Here is a 14810-nt window from a genome sequence, read left to right on the forward strand (position 1 = left end):
AACCTTAGTCTGTGCAAGATGGGGGATCAAATTGGAGACCCCCAATTGAAGCTAGTATTCAGAGGGTGACATTGTTGGTGAAAGGAGTAGTAGGAAAAAATCTAGTCTGTATATGGGGGCTTGTCTGTCTTGGCCTTGGTTCTGGGTGGTGGGGAGAAGGAGTTTCTCTGAGAATTTATAACCACAAACCAGCTCTCTAAGAGTTTTGGAACCCAAATTCATATTACTGTGTGGTCTTATAAACTCTAATCCAAGAATTCAAATCGGTCCCTTGGTTAGTAATGTCTGCAGTGCCTGTCAGCAGGAAGATAGACATTGTCTCCAGAATAATGTACCTTAAATCAGAGGCTCACAGGATTCCCACAGACAGAGTTCAGTGAACATCTGCTCACAACTAAAAATCCCCAAACACGTCAGAGACAAGGTTTTATGACCATAGTAAACTGGAAGTCGGATCTGAAGATATTATTTAGCATGGAATTCAGGAGATAAAGAGATGGGAAATGTGAAAAAGTAGTTAAGAAATATGAATGATACAGAGAGGATGCCTAACATATATCTCATTAGAGGTTTGAAAGATTTAGAGAGAATAGGGAGGAAGAATTTATGAAGATACAAGAAGCGAGACTTCATTTCAGTTGAAGACACGGATCCTCATATTCTGGAAGAACAAAGTGTCCTAAGCAGGGTAAATAAAAAGAATATCTGTATCTACATGCATCACAGGGATACTACAAAACACCAAGGGACATAAGAAAAGTCTTAAAAGTAGAGAGAGAAAAGACAGACTACCTATAAAAGAATTACAAATTGACAACAAACTTTTCAACAGCTAGTGGAATTCAGAATATGGTGGAAAATTATCTGCGAAGTACAAAGAGCCAAACATAACATAATTATCTGATTTGAGGCAGCTTTAATAGATAAGTCCTCTCTGTTCTGTAAGCACAATTTTGGACAGTAATTTTACAGGAATTCTACATATATCACATAGTCTATTCTAAAAGTTTTTTTTTTTTTTTTGATGTAAGTGTAGTAGGTAGAACAATGACTCGCCCAAAGATGTGCATGCCCTAATCCCCGGGACCTGGGAATATGTTACCTTACATGGCAATGGAGACCAGATATGATTAAGTTGAGAATATGAATATGGGAGATTATCCAGATTGGCTCCATGTAATTACAAGGGTCCTTATCAGGGGGAGAGAATGAGGAGAGCCAAAGAAGGAGGTGTGATGGAGATTGCAGAGGTTGGAGTGATGAACTTGCAGGCTATGAAACGGAAGAGGACCGTGAAGCCAAGGAAAATGGTGAGGGGGGAGCTGTAGGCGCTAGAAGAGGCAATGAGCAGGTTTGCCTCTAGAGCCTCCAGAGGGAATGCAGCCTTGCTGATACTTTGATGTCAGTCTACGTGAGATTTCCGACCCCTGGAGCTGTAAGAGAATAAATTTGTATTGTTTAATCCACTGAGTTTGTGGTAATTTGTTATAAAAGCAACAAGAAACATACAACAGCTTTATTGAGAGATATATAGCATATATTTGGCAAAGTATACAGTAAATGGTTTTTAGTACATTTACAGAGTTATATAACTCCAAAAATTTTCAAAAAATGGATCCAAAACATGAAATGAAAATTAAATGATCTTTGGATTGAGTGGTGCCCTCCTCGCTGTGGTTATTTGAGTGAAGAACTCGGACTGTGTTCAGGGAGGTTGGGGGTCGCTGCTGGTGCACAATCCCAGGATCCTCTAGGACAAGTAAACGTTCACTCTTCCTTCTTATCTTGGTAGGGCAACATTTTCTGGTAACTCTTTTTACTGTATTTCCCTCGATGGTGTTTAAAATATCTATTTTCTGCCATTTAAGTCAGTTCTTTCTTGATTTTAGGTTTTCAAATTTACAGTCAATTTCTAATCTGTTGCTAAGATACCACACAATACTCTAGACAACTAATACGAACTTCTTGATGAACTGGCTAAGAAACACACGTTGTTTTGTATATTTTCAGTAACTTTATAAACCTCTACTTCAAGGAATGTGTTATATGTAAAAATATTTTTCAAATGCTTGCTCACTGGGGGTAGTGGTCAGGGGTATTCAGTTCCCAACATTGAGTTGTTCCAAGGAGGAACTTATGCATGTGTATCCTTAGGATCCTCTAAAATAAGGTAGCCATTTTCTGGCTTGATTTTAAGGTAGGTTTTTTTTTTTTTTTTTTTTAAAGTTAATATATTACAGATCTTCCAAATTATCTACATGACAGCAATCTCAGATTTCTCCCTCTCCTTTAAAAAAATTTGGGTTCAGATCCCATGTGTGATGATGACCTACAATAGTGTCTTTATGTTTGTTGACTCAGAAGCAGGAAAGACTTTGAATCTGCGTGATCATTTGTTGACTCGTTATCTTTGCCGTGGAGCTTCTTTTTGTTAGGTATAATAATGTTTGCATTTCAGCATATTTTTGTATTTTTTTTTTTTGCAGTAGCAGTAGCAAGAAAGTTTCTGTTCCTCAATTTGTAGCTAAAACAAAATACAAGATACATAGTTTTAAGAAAGAGAAAAAACGAAAAACAACAAAAGCACAGCCCCTAACATCTGGAGCTGGCCCAGCACTCATGGCTGGGCCATGGCATTCTCCTGTTGGACATAAGCAGCCTCAAGAACACCCACATCAGACAGGGTCACTCTTAGACCATGACAGAATGAGACAAAGCAAGACCATGTTTTAAATTTGTCTAAGCATAGACAAAAATGAGATCACTGTGTAACCCACAAATACTGAGCAGCCTTCTCTTGGCTAAAATGAATGACTGCTACTTCTTTGCTCATGACAGCTTTATCTTCAGTCTAGTCTGTCCTCCAAATATTTATGTTTATTGAGCTACTCAGTGTTCAAATTGCCTTCCCTTTCTACAGCATCCAATCCAGTGAAATCAGACCCTCAGATCCTCTTCCAAATCACCCAACCAAATCTCAAATCCTGCTACAGGTTCTCCCTGACACTTTCTTACTAACACCCCACACTTCCCCCTGCTGTGCATTCTCCCTCAATGCAGTGAGTAACAAACCTGACTTGTCCTATTGTAGGTGTGTTCCTGGTAGTCTTCGGCTGAAGATGTCGACACCCTAAAGATGAAAACCATGAACATGAAATGCTGTAAAAAATATTTGACTCACTGGCAGAAATCTACAGAATTTTTTGGAAAGCATAAATGTTGCTCCTTAGGCAACTGTGTGTGTGTGTGTGTGTGTGTGTGTTTGTATATGTTGTATGTGTTTATATTTATTTAATATGTCCTGAATTATAAGCAGGACTGACTACATAATTTGTGAGGCCAAGTGCAAATGAAAACGTGGGGCCCTTTGCTCCATATTCATTAAGCATTTTGAGACCGTGACAGCAGAGCAGTAAACCCAGCGAGGGCCCTTCTTAGCATGGGTCTCTGCACGGGTGACGCCCCATGAAGGCCCTGGTCCTGACTATGAGATTCCTTCTTTCAATCCTGTTCCCCAGGGATTGACAGAAGTGGGTGAAGAACTACTGCTTTCCAATCTTACCTCCTATTGGCCTTGCCTCATCTCTTCAAAAACCAAAAAGAAAAAAATTTAATTGTGGTAAAATACACACGACATCAAATTTACTACCTTAATAATGTTTAAGCATACAGTTTAGTGACGTCAAGTGCATTCTCACTGTCATACAACCATCTATCCCCAAAAGGTCATCTTGTAAAACTGAAACTCTGTACCCATTAAACCACAGGTACCCTCCTCCAGCCCTGGCAGCCCCCATTCCACTTTCTGTCTCTATGAATTTGACTATTCTAGGTACCTCATATATGTGGAATCATACAGTATTTGTCTCTTTGTGACTGGCTGATTTCATTTGGTGTCCTATCCTCAAGGTTCATCCATGCTGCAGCATGTGACAGAATTTCCTCCCTTTTTTAAAAAAAAGATTATTTGAGGGGGCGGGGAGAGAGCTCATGAGCAGGGGGGAAGAACAGAGAGAGGGAGGAGCAGACTCCCTGCTGAGCAGAGAGCCCCTGATGCAGGGCTCTATCTGAGGACCCCGAGATCCTGACCTGAGCCCAAGGCAGACACTTAACCAACTGAACCATCCAGGCGCCCCAATTTCCTGCCTTTTAAAGGCTGAATTCCATTCTATCGAATTCCATTGTATGTATGTGCCACATTTGTTTTCATCCATGTATGGACTTTTGGGTTGTTTCCATCTTTTGGCTGTTGTGAACAATGCTGCTATGAACATGAATACACAAATATCTGTTTGAGTATCTGCTTTCATTTTGGGGGGTGGGTATTAACAGAATTGGAATTGCTGGATCATGGTAGGTAGTTCTCTTTTTGACTTTTTGAGAAACCATTGAACTGTTTGCCACAGTGACTTCCCCGTTTACATTTCCACCAATACTGTACATCCTCACTAACTCTTGGTTTACTTTCTATTTTTTTCATCCTGATGGGTGTGAAGTGGTAGGTATATCATTGTGGTTTTGATTTGCATTTCCCTAGGGATTCGTGTTTACCTTTGTTTTTAAGTTTGCTTTCAGGTACTCACAGGGTCACTCTTCTTTCTAGAAAAGAGATGAAGTTTCTGGAGCAGTCAGGTTCTCTGAAAGGCTCCCTGAGTGCTGAAGAGCAGGGGTCACTCATCAGTGGTTGTTTGACTATTCAAGCAGCGGCAGAGGGCGCCATGCACATTCAGGTGAGTTGATACTGCGCTTAGTCTCCAAGGGCTTGAAGAGCTTGTCTTCCAACCTCCTTGGAAGAGCGGGGGAGATAAAAGGCAGTTGCAAGGTGTGGGCATCTTGTACCCTGAAGGTCAGGATTATGTTTTATGTGATAAGAAGCACTGTTTCAAAACATCTCCTATATGGGCTCTCATCAAACTACTGTGATTGATTAAATACTGTCTTTCAGAGGTGTTAGAATTTTGAACAGAAGTAGGGTTTTCTGGACAGCTAACACTTTTATTTTTCTATTGAATGAGAGATTATATTTTTGTTCTCATATATAATTGAGTAAAAACTTAAAAGAAATCATCTGAAATAAACCCTTTCATTTCTTGTAACATTTGCATTTAACTTTTCCAAGAACTGTACTTAAAAGAAGAACTCCTCAGGCACTGTTTGCACAGCAGAGAAAGCTGCAGGCAGGCTCTTCGGGGGCTGCGCCCGCAGCATGGTGCCTGCCGGGTCAGGACCTGTCCCTCCTGGAGCTCCTTTGTTTATAGACAGCTCCTGCCCATATTTAAGAACCCAGATGTATAAATTTGTCTTTTTAAAAATGTTACACTTACTGCCATAAGATTTAAGTGGATTTACCTAAAACTGAAAGAAACATCACTCCTGATACCCCTCCTTGATATCATGTGTTGTGAGGCTTGCGCGTTTCTGTTGACTCAGTGTTGCACATTTCATGTTGTTTTTGTGATGACATTCTAGCTGAGAATTTGGGAGCAAACCAAAAAGACTGAGTGTGTTTTATGGTCAGCTGCTGCTCTGAGATTGAGGTCAAATACAGTTAATTGAGGTTCTCTGTCTTTGTAGCTCTGAAATTTTTCTAGTTCATTTAACAAACATGTGTCAAACAGAAAATAAGAAGAGGACTGGATACATAAGATAGGTCAATTCCATATCTCTTTTGAGTATTTTTGTCTCTGTCTCTCATTTGGTGAAGATTGTATAAAACTGGGGAGTCTTACAAGGGATCAGAGGGCTCCTCTCGGGAGCTTTCCAGTGCCATCTCTTTCCACCTTTGCACTGCTGCTGACAGCTGTCGGGGGGGGGGCCTCGCTTCTGAGGAGCACAGAAGCTTTCCAGCCTTGCCAGTGTGAGCTCAGCAGAGAAGGTTCTTCACATGCATTTTGTTTCTAAGGAAAGTGTATGCTTCTATGCTGATCCTGCTGGAGGAGGAAAAACAATTTGGATTTTGTGGCTCCTGACATTAGCAAGGACCTGTGGGAGCTTCCTGCCGTGGAGGTGGTGGTTGAGGGCATAGACTTTAGTCAAGTGGACTTTGCACTGAGCAGCTGTGTGCCCTTGTGACTTTTAAGCCCCACTTCCTCATCTGGATAATGGGCATAATACCCAGTGCACTGGTGGTTGTGAAGAGAACCATCCATGCTAACATCTAAGGTCACCCTCATCGAAGGCAAACCTCCATTTTTCCAACAAGAAGATTAAAAAAAAATTCTTTTTGGGGTGAATTTGTTATATAATATTTACATGATACATAATAAAATATTATAATTACATATATGATGTGATCTGAAATAGGAATATGTAACACATTAGTGAAACATTTTTACATTCCCATTTCACAAAACACTTCTTTTTTAAAAAAATTTAAAGATTTTATTTCTATGTTTGAGAGAGAGAAAGTGAGAGAGAGAGCATGAGAAGGGGAGGGGCAGAGGGAGAGGGACAAGCAGACTCCCTGCTGGGCGCAGAGCCAGATGAGGCCATGCGACCGCCAGGACATGGGGCTCGACGCGGGGCTCGATCCAGGACCCTGACATCGTTACCTGAGCCAAAGTCAGATGCTTAACCAACTGAGCCACCCAGGTGCCCCAAAACACTTCTGTTCAAACTCTTAACAGTCGTCTCTGACTCTGGTGTCTTTATCTTCAATAGAGAGCTATTTTTGAGTCTCCTTTCTAGGCAGAGTTTTCAGAGCACATCATTGTTGCTTTCCTGAGATGATGTTGTGCAGAGCTTTTTTAACCCACATATGACATGGCATTAGAAGTTTTATCTCCAGCCTCAGCTACTAATTCTCAAACGTTCAGGTGTTTTTTTCTCTCTGTGGTGCTATACTTGTGGTTCCTCAACATAACTGGCTATGTTAGTTTTTTTGTTTTAAAATTATCTTTATAAAATTTATTTCCAAATTTCCCAGCACTAGCAATTGTGAAATCATGCCGTAGGAATAATTCAAATGTCTGTGTTAAATTTCTTTGTCTCCTGGTCCCATTTGAAAAAATAGATTTTATCAGATGATTTCTATGCTAGCGTGATTGAATTAGTTCAGAAGAATGTGTCTTCCCCAAACAGTATATTATTTTTCAAAAAAGATACCTTCATAATAGAACTTTATAATGACTTGAATATAAGGCAAATCTTTTATGGGATAATTTTTGAGGAATATTCTAAGTTATAATGCATGTAAAATGCTTAGCCACAGCACTTGGCACATAGAAAATGCTTAAAAAATTGATAAAATAAGTAATTTTATAATGTGACCATTTGTATACAATTTTGATAATAAATGATTTGGGGCAATATATGTTGTTCTATGCAAAGTATTGAAAATTGCTCCTTAAGGTCTGTCTTTATTTTATAGATTGAATGTATTTACATGACATTTACATGTTGAGCAGCATCTATTATGTAGAACAACACTGAGTCAGGCAGTGTAGGGAGAGGAATATAGAAAAGACGATGCAAACTCCACTAGGTTTTATTTCCTGTAAGAGATTATGTTGTTCAGAAATTACTTGTACCTCTAGTCCCACAAAGAGTAATGGAGAGGGGCACAGATCTGAGCCGGAGGCTTTGGGAAGGTTTGACGACAGTAGGATTTGAGCCTGCTTTGGCCTTTGACAAGTAGATTTTGGTGGATGAGGTGGGGACAATGTCTCAGAAAGAGACGAACAGAGGATGAGAGGTGCCTGTGAGTATGTTTGAGGCAAGCAGAGTAGAATGGTGAGGCTGAGTCACAGGGCAGTTGGACAGGTGGGAAAAGGCTGGAAGTAGCAGCTAAGTGGGGAATGCTTGGAATGCCAAACTGAAAACTTACCTAGATGAAATGAGTTAACCTTTGTAAAATGATTGGAGTAATGCATGGCACATAAGAGCCCTATTTAAGTGTTCTCTTAAAGAAATAAAGAGTTTGGGTTTCATTCTATATCCTGATTAGAATCCTCCAAGGAAGGTGTTCAATAGGATAGTGAAACTAATCAGAAGGAAAAACGGGTAAGAGAAAAAAACAAATTGAGATTTCATTTTTGTCCATTGCTTTGACTGATTTTCTCGGGCATGTTTACACATTTCTTTATATGACATAGGGCAAATTTGATTTTCCAAATTTTGCAACTAATGCATATCGATTTCACCTTACGTTTATCAAACAAACAAGTATATAGACACCCCCAAATCAAAACCTGCCTAACAATATGTCATGTGTTTGTTAAATTACGTTAGGTTTCTAACAACCTAAGGACGTTAAAATTATATTTTGAAGAGTAAAGAGTGAAGAAAATTTAGGAAAATCCTGTATAGTTCCATTATTCCAAAAATGTCTTAACATCTTGGTATATTTGTATTTCTTTCCATTTCTCCTATTTATATCCTGTCTTTCTCTAACATACTTGACGTTATACTGTAAATAGAATTTTGTATCATGATTTTTGTTTAAAACTTAGAGCATTTCTTGCTGTGTGATTTGCCCAAGATTCTATCAGAAGTATAATTTTTGGACTTAAAGTAATTGTTATGTTTATCATGTGATATCTAACCTGAAAGAACCTTCCATCTAAGAATGACATTAAAGCTGAAGTTCCAAAATGCCATCTGTCAGGCGTCTACTCTGCCAGGCCTCATGACCCATAGACTTCTTGCTAACTATACCTTTATCAGCTCTTACAATTCTCTTTTCCAGTTTATAAAAGGAAACATTCACAATGTAGAAAAATTAATCTGGGCTTTTTGGAGACATTTTTCTTACAAAAAGAAAATTAACATTACTTTTGGGCATTGTTCAAAAGCAGGGGGCAGAGTTTGTGAATTAAAAAATAAGCAAAACTACGTTGCTTGCCACACAGTTGTTCAACTACAAAAGTCCCACTGTAGGATTTAATGAGTCCCCAAGGATCAAAGCCCCAGAAATGTGAGTGTAACTCTCTGTGGTAGATTTGTCTTCTACCCAAACCCCAGAGGGCGGGAGCATGGATCAGAAAGTTCCTTAATTGTCTGCTGAAATGTGGGAGCATACAAGAATGAAACCTGAATTTCTAGAACTTAGCACAATTTGGTAATCAAATCTTGCCTAGCAAGAAAATCGACTATGCTGGAAAAATAAGTTTATTCTGAAAAGCCTATCTAAAGCTTTGACTGACTCTGAAAGAGCATTAAGACTCATTAGCTGTGATACAGAGCCTTTATCTGATCTCTGGAATTTAAGACTTGAGATTGAAGTAGCTGGTAGGACCCATGGGAATGGCTTATAGAATTAGGGAGTTTAAATGACTTTCCTTATACAAAATCAAGGACAACTGCTGAAATCTGGAAGTAAAAATTATATCATCTGTGTGGATAAGGAGAATTTACATCTGAACTTTACCTTTAAAATTTAGAGGATGCTAGTCATTTTGATGAGGACTGTCAGTGATTATAGGACGCAGTATTCATAAACACTAACACCACTTTTAAATTTATGTTTTCTTAAAGGATGGGAGCTTGTTGGACTTTTGGTCTTGATTCACTGAGGCTCAGAATAATCCTTTCAGTAAGAATGAGGGTGTGGGTGTGGGGTGCTCGTGTAGTGAAGGGCACATGGGGCAGCCAACACTGAGAACATATAGGAGTGTACATGGAAATTTGAATTTCATTTTTCCTGTTCCATGTACTTTTTTTAAAGAGAAATTTGTAAAATCAGGTTTATTGAGGTACAGTTTACATATAATAAAATTCACTAGTTTTAGTGATCAGTTCTATGTGTTTTGACAAGTGCATGTAATGATGCACCATCTGCTATCACATTCAAACTTGAGAACGTTTCCATTACTGCACAGAATGCCCTCCTTCTCCTTGTGGTCAGTCTCTTCTCCCCTTCCCTAGGCCCAAGCAAACAGGCATCTGTTTTTTTTGTCCCTGCAGTTTTGCCTTTTCCATAATATTCCAAATATTTCCCGATTTCCCTTATGACCTCCACTTTCACTCATGGATTAAGGAAAAGTGGGTTGTTTAGCATACAAATCTGGGGAGTTTTCCAGATACCTTTCTGTTATTAATTTCTAGTCTAATTCCATTATGATCCCAAAACATACTTTACAAGATTTCAATTCTCTTTATTTATTGAGGTGTGTTTTATGACCCAGCGTATGGTCTCTTTTGGTGAATATTCCATGTGAGGTAGAAAAAAATGTGTAAGAGGGTTCCCATTTCATGACATCCTTGCCAATACCTGTTGTTTCTTGTGTTGTTGATTTTAGCCATTCTGACAGATGTGAGGTGATATCTTATAGTTTTGATTTGTATTTCTCTGATGACCAGTGATATTGGCATCTTTTCATGTGTCTGTTGATCATTTGGATGTCTTCTTTGGAAAAATGTCTATTCATATCTTCTGCCCATTTCTTAACTGGATTTTTTGTTTTTTGGGTATTGAGTTTTCTAAGTTCTTTATAGATTTTGTATACTAACCCTCTATCACATATGTCATTTGCAAATATCTTCTCCCATTCTTAGGTTGCTTTTAGTTTTGCTGATTGTTTCCTTTGCTGTGCAGAAACTTTTTATTTTGGGCACCTGGGTGGCTCAGTTGGTTAAGCGAGGCTCAGGTCATGATCCTGGAGTCCCGGGATCGAGTCCCACATCTGGCTCCCTGCTCAGCGGGGAGTCTGCTTCTCCCTCTGACCCTCTTCCCTCTCGTGCTCTTTGTCTCTCATTCTTTCTTTCTCAAATAAATAAATAAAATCTTAAAAAAAACTTTTTATTTTGATGTAGTCCCCAAAATATATTTTTGCTTTTGTTTCCTTGTTTCAGGAGACATATCTAGAAAAAAGTTGCTGTGGCCAATGTCAGAGAAATCACTGCCTGTGCTTTCTTCAAGGACTTCTTTGGTCTCAGGTCTTACATTTAGGTCTTTAATCCATTTTGAGTTTATGTGTGCGAAAGATAATGGTCCAGTTTCATTCTTTTGCATGTGGCTGTCCAGTTTTCCCAACACCGTTTATTGAAGAGACAGTCTTTTTCCAATTGGATATTTTTTCCTGCTTTGTTGAAGATTAATTGGCCATATAATCATGGATTCATTTCTGCATTTTCTATTCTGTTCCATTGATCTATGTGTCTGTTTTTGTGCCAGTACCATACTGTTTTGATTACTACAGCTCTGTAATATGACTTGAATTCCAGAATTGTGATGCCTCCGGGTTTGCTTTTCTTTTTCAAGATTGCTTTGGCTATTAGGGGTCTTTTGTGGTTCCATACAAATTTTAGGATTGTTTGTTCTAGTTCTGTGAAAAATGCAGTTGGTATTTTGATAGGGATTGCATTAAATGTATAGATTGCTTTGGGTAGTATAGACATTTTAACAATGTTTGTTTTTCCAATCCATGAGCACAGAATGTCTTTCCATTTCTTTGTGCCGTCTTCAGTTTCTGTCATCAGTGTTATATAGTTTTCACAGTACCTTTCACCTCTTTAGTTAGGTTCATTCCTAGGTATCTTACTATTTTTGATGCAGTTGTGAGTGGGATTGATTCCTTAATTTCTCTTTCTGCTGCTTCATTATTGATGTATAGAAACACAACAGATACCTTTTATTGATTGTGTGTCCTGTGACTTTACTGAATTCATTCATCAGTTCTAACAAGTTTTTGGTGGTCTTTGGTTTTTCTTTTTTTTTTTTTTTAAGATTTTATTTATTTATTTGACAGAGAGAGACACAGGAAGAGAGAGGGAACACGAGCAGGGGGAGTGGGAGAGGGAGAAGCAGGCCTCCCGTGGAGCAGGGAGCCTGATGTGGGGCTCCATCCCAGAACCCTGGGATCACGACCCGAGCCGAAGGCAGATGCTTAACGACTGAGCCACCCAGGCGCCCCTGGGTTTTCTATATAGAGTGTCATCTGCAAATAGTGAAAGTTTTACTTCTGCCTTGCTGATTTGCATGCCTTTTATTTCTTTTTGTTGTCTGATGGCTGTGGCTAGGACTTCCAGTACTACATTGAATTAAAGTAGTGAGAGTGGACATCCCTGTCTTGTTCCTCACCATAGATAAAAGGCTCTCAGCTTTTCTCCATTTAGGATGTTGTTAGTTGTGGGTTTTTCCTATGTGGCCTTTATTATGTCGAGATATGTTCCCTCTAAATCTGCTTTGTTGAGGATTTTTATCATGAATGGATGTTGTACTTTGTCAAATGCTTTTTCTGCATCTTTTGAAATGATCATATGGTTCTTATCCTTTCTCTTATTAATGTGATATACCGTGTTGGTTGGCTTGCATATATTGAGCCACCATTGCAACCCAGGAATAAATCCCACTTGATTGTGGTGAATGATTTTTTTTTTAAATAGACATGGAGCCCAACACAGGGCCTGAACTCATGATCCTGAGATTAAGACCTGAGCTGAGATCAAGAGTGAATGCGCAGCCTGCTGAGCCACCCAGGAGCCCCATGAATGATTTTTTTTCATGTATTGTTGGATTCGGTTTGCTGGTATTTTGTTGAGGATTTTTGCATCTATGTTCCTCAGAGATACTGGCTTGTAGTTCTCTTTTTTAGTGGTGTCTTTATCTGGTTTTGGTATCAGGGTAATGCTGGCTTCACAGAACAAGTTTGGAAATTTTCTTCCTTTTCTTTTTTTGGACTAGAGAAGAATAGGTGTTAACTGTTCTATAAATGTTGGGTAGAATTTGCCTGTGAAGCCATCTGATCCTGGAGTTTTGTTTGTCGGGAGTTTTTTGATTACTGACTCAATTTCTTTGCTGGTTGTTCAAATTTTCTATTTTTTCTTGTTTCAGTTTTGGTGATTTATATGTTTCTAGGAATTTATCCATTTCTAATAGATTGTCCAATTTGTTGGCATATAGTTTTTCATAATAATCTCTTATAATTGTTTGTATTTCTGTGGTGTTGGTTGTTATTTCTCCTCTTTCATTTGTGATTTTATTTATTTGGGTCCTTTCTTTTTTCTTTTTGATAAGCCTGGCTAGAGGTTTATCAATTACATTAATTTTTTTCAAAGAACCACCTCCTGGTTTCATTGATATGTTCTATTGATTTTTTAGTTTCTATATCATTTATGTCTGCTCTGATCTTTATTATTTCCTTCCTTCTGCTGGGTTTAGGCTTTGTTGTTCTTTTTCTAGCTCCTTTAGGTGTAAGGTTAGGTTGTTTGAAATTTTTCTTGTTTCTTGAGGTAGGCCTGTGTTGCTATATACTTTTGTCTTGGAACCACTCTTGCTGCATCCCAAAGGTCTTGGATCCTTTTGTTTTCATTTTCATTTGTTTCCATGTACTTTTTTACTTCTCCTTTTATTTCCTGATTGGCCCATTCATTGTTTAGTAGAATGTTATTTAACCTTTATGTATTTGTGGTCTTTCCAGATTTTTTCTTGTGGTTGATTTCTTGTTTCATAGTGTTGTGGTCAGAAAAGGTACATGGAGTGACTTCAGTCTTCTCGAATTGGTTGAGGCCTGTTTTGTGGCCTAATATGTGATCTGTTCTGGAGAATATTCCATGTGCTCTTGAAAAGAATGTATATTCTAATGTTTCAAGATGGAATGTTCTGAGTATATCTGTTAAATCTGACTGTTTCAGTGTGCCATTCAAAGCCCTTGTTTCCTTGTTGATCTTCTGCTTAGATGATCTGTCCATTGCTATGAGTGGGGTGTCACAGTTCCCTATTACTATTGTAAATATAGATTAGTTCTTTTATGTTTGTTATTTACTGTTTTATGTATTTGGGTGCTCCCATGTTGGGTGCAAAATATTTACAATTGTTATATCTTCTTGTTGGATTGTCCCCTTTATTATTATATAGTGACTTTCCTTGTCTCTTGTTACAGTGTTTTAAAATCTAGTTTGTCTGGTATAAGTATTGCTACTCTGGTTTTCTTTTGACATCCATTTGCATGATAAATATTTCTTTGCTCACTTTCAATCTGCAGGTGTCTTTAAGTCTAAAATGAGTCTCTTGTAAGCAGCATATAGATGGGTCTTGTTTTATTTATTTATTTTTTTAATCCATTCTGATACCCTGTGTCTTTTCATTGGAGTGTTTAGTCCATTTACATTCCGAATAATAATAATAATTATTTTTTAAAGGGAACTTTTTTTTTTAAAAGATTTTATTTATTTATTTGACAGAGAGAGACACAGCAAGAGAGGGAACCACAAGCAGGGGGAGTGGGAGAGGGAGAAACAGGCCTCCCGCTGAGCCGGGAGCCCGACGTGGGGCTCGATCCCAGGACCCTGTGATCATGACCTGAGCCGAAGGCAGATGCTTAATGACTGAGCCACCCAGGTGCCCCCATTCAGAATAATTATTGACAGATATGTATTTATTGCCATTTTATTACTTGTTTTGTGGTTGCTTCTGAAGATTTTCTCTGATCCTTTCTTATCTTTCTCTGTTTCATGGCTTGTGGTTTTCTTTAGTAATATATTTGGATTTCTTTCTCTTTGCATATTTATTAGTAGTTTTTGATTTGTGATTACCATTAGGTTTGTATGTAACGTCTTCTGCATATAGCAGTCTATATTAAGTTGATGGTCGTTTAAGTTTGAAACCATTCTTTATTCCTGCCCTCCCCATGTTTTAGGTATATGTTATTATATTTTAAGTCCTTTTATTTTGTGAGTTCCTTGACTGATTTCTTATGGAAATATTCATTTTTACTGCTTTTGTGTTTCCTATCTTTATACTGTCACTTTTGGTCTTTCTTTTCTACTCTGAGTCCCCTTTAGTATTTCTTTCAGGGCTGGTTTAGTGGTCATGAACTCCTTTAATTTTTTTTTTTAAAGATTTTATTTATTTATTTGACAGAGAGATAGAG

At 38.2% G+C, this 14810-nt stretch overlaps 1 protein-coding gene across 1 annotated transcript in view; it reads left to right on the forward strand.

The window, feature by feature from the left end:
* The window catches only part of CRYL1 (crystallin lambda 1), a 137170-nt gene that overhangs the window by 33920 nt on the left and 88440 nt on the right, over nt 1-14810 (forward strand). Inside the window, exon 3 of the mRNA XM_021678218.1 lies at nt 4604-4730. Within this exon, the coding sequence (XP_021533893.1) occupies nt 4604-4730 (127 nt within the window). The remainder of the gene's footprint in view (nt 1-4603; nt 4731-14810) is intronic.

Source organism: Neomonachus schauinslandi, chromosome 3, assembly GCF_002201575.2.
Source record: "Neomonachus schauinslandi chromosome 3, ASM220157v2, whole genome shotgun sequence".
Taxonomy (NCBI): Eukaryota; Metazoa; Chordata; class Mammalia; order Carnivora; family Phocidae; genus Neomonachus; species Neomonachus schauinslandi.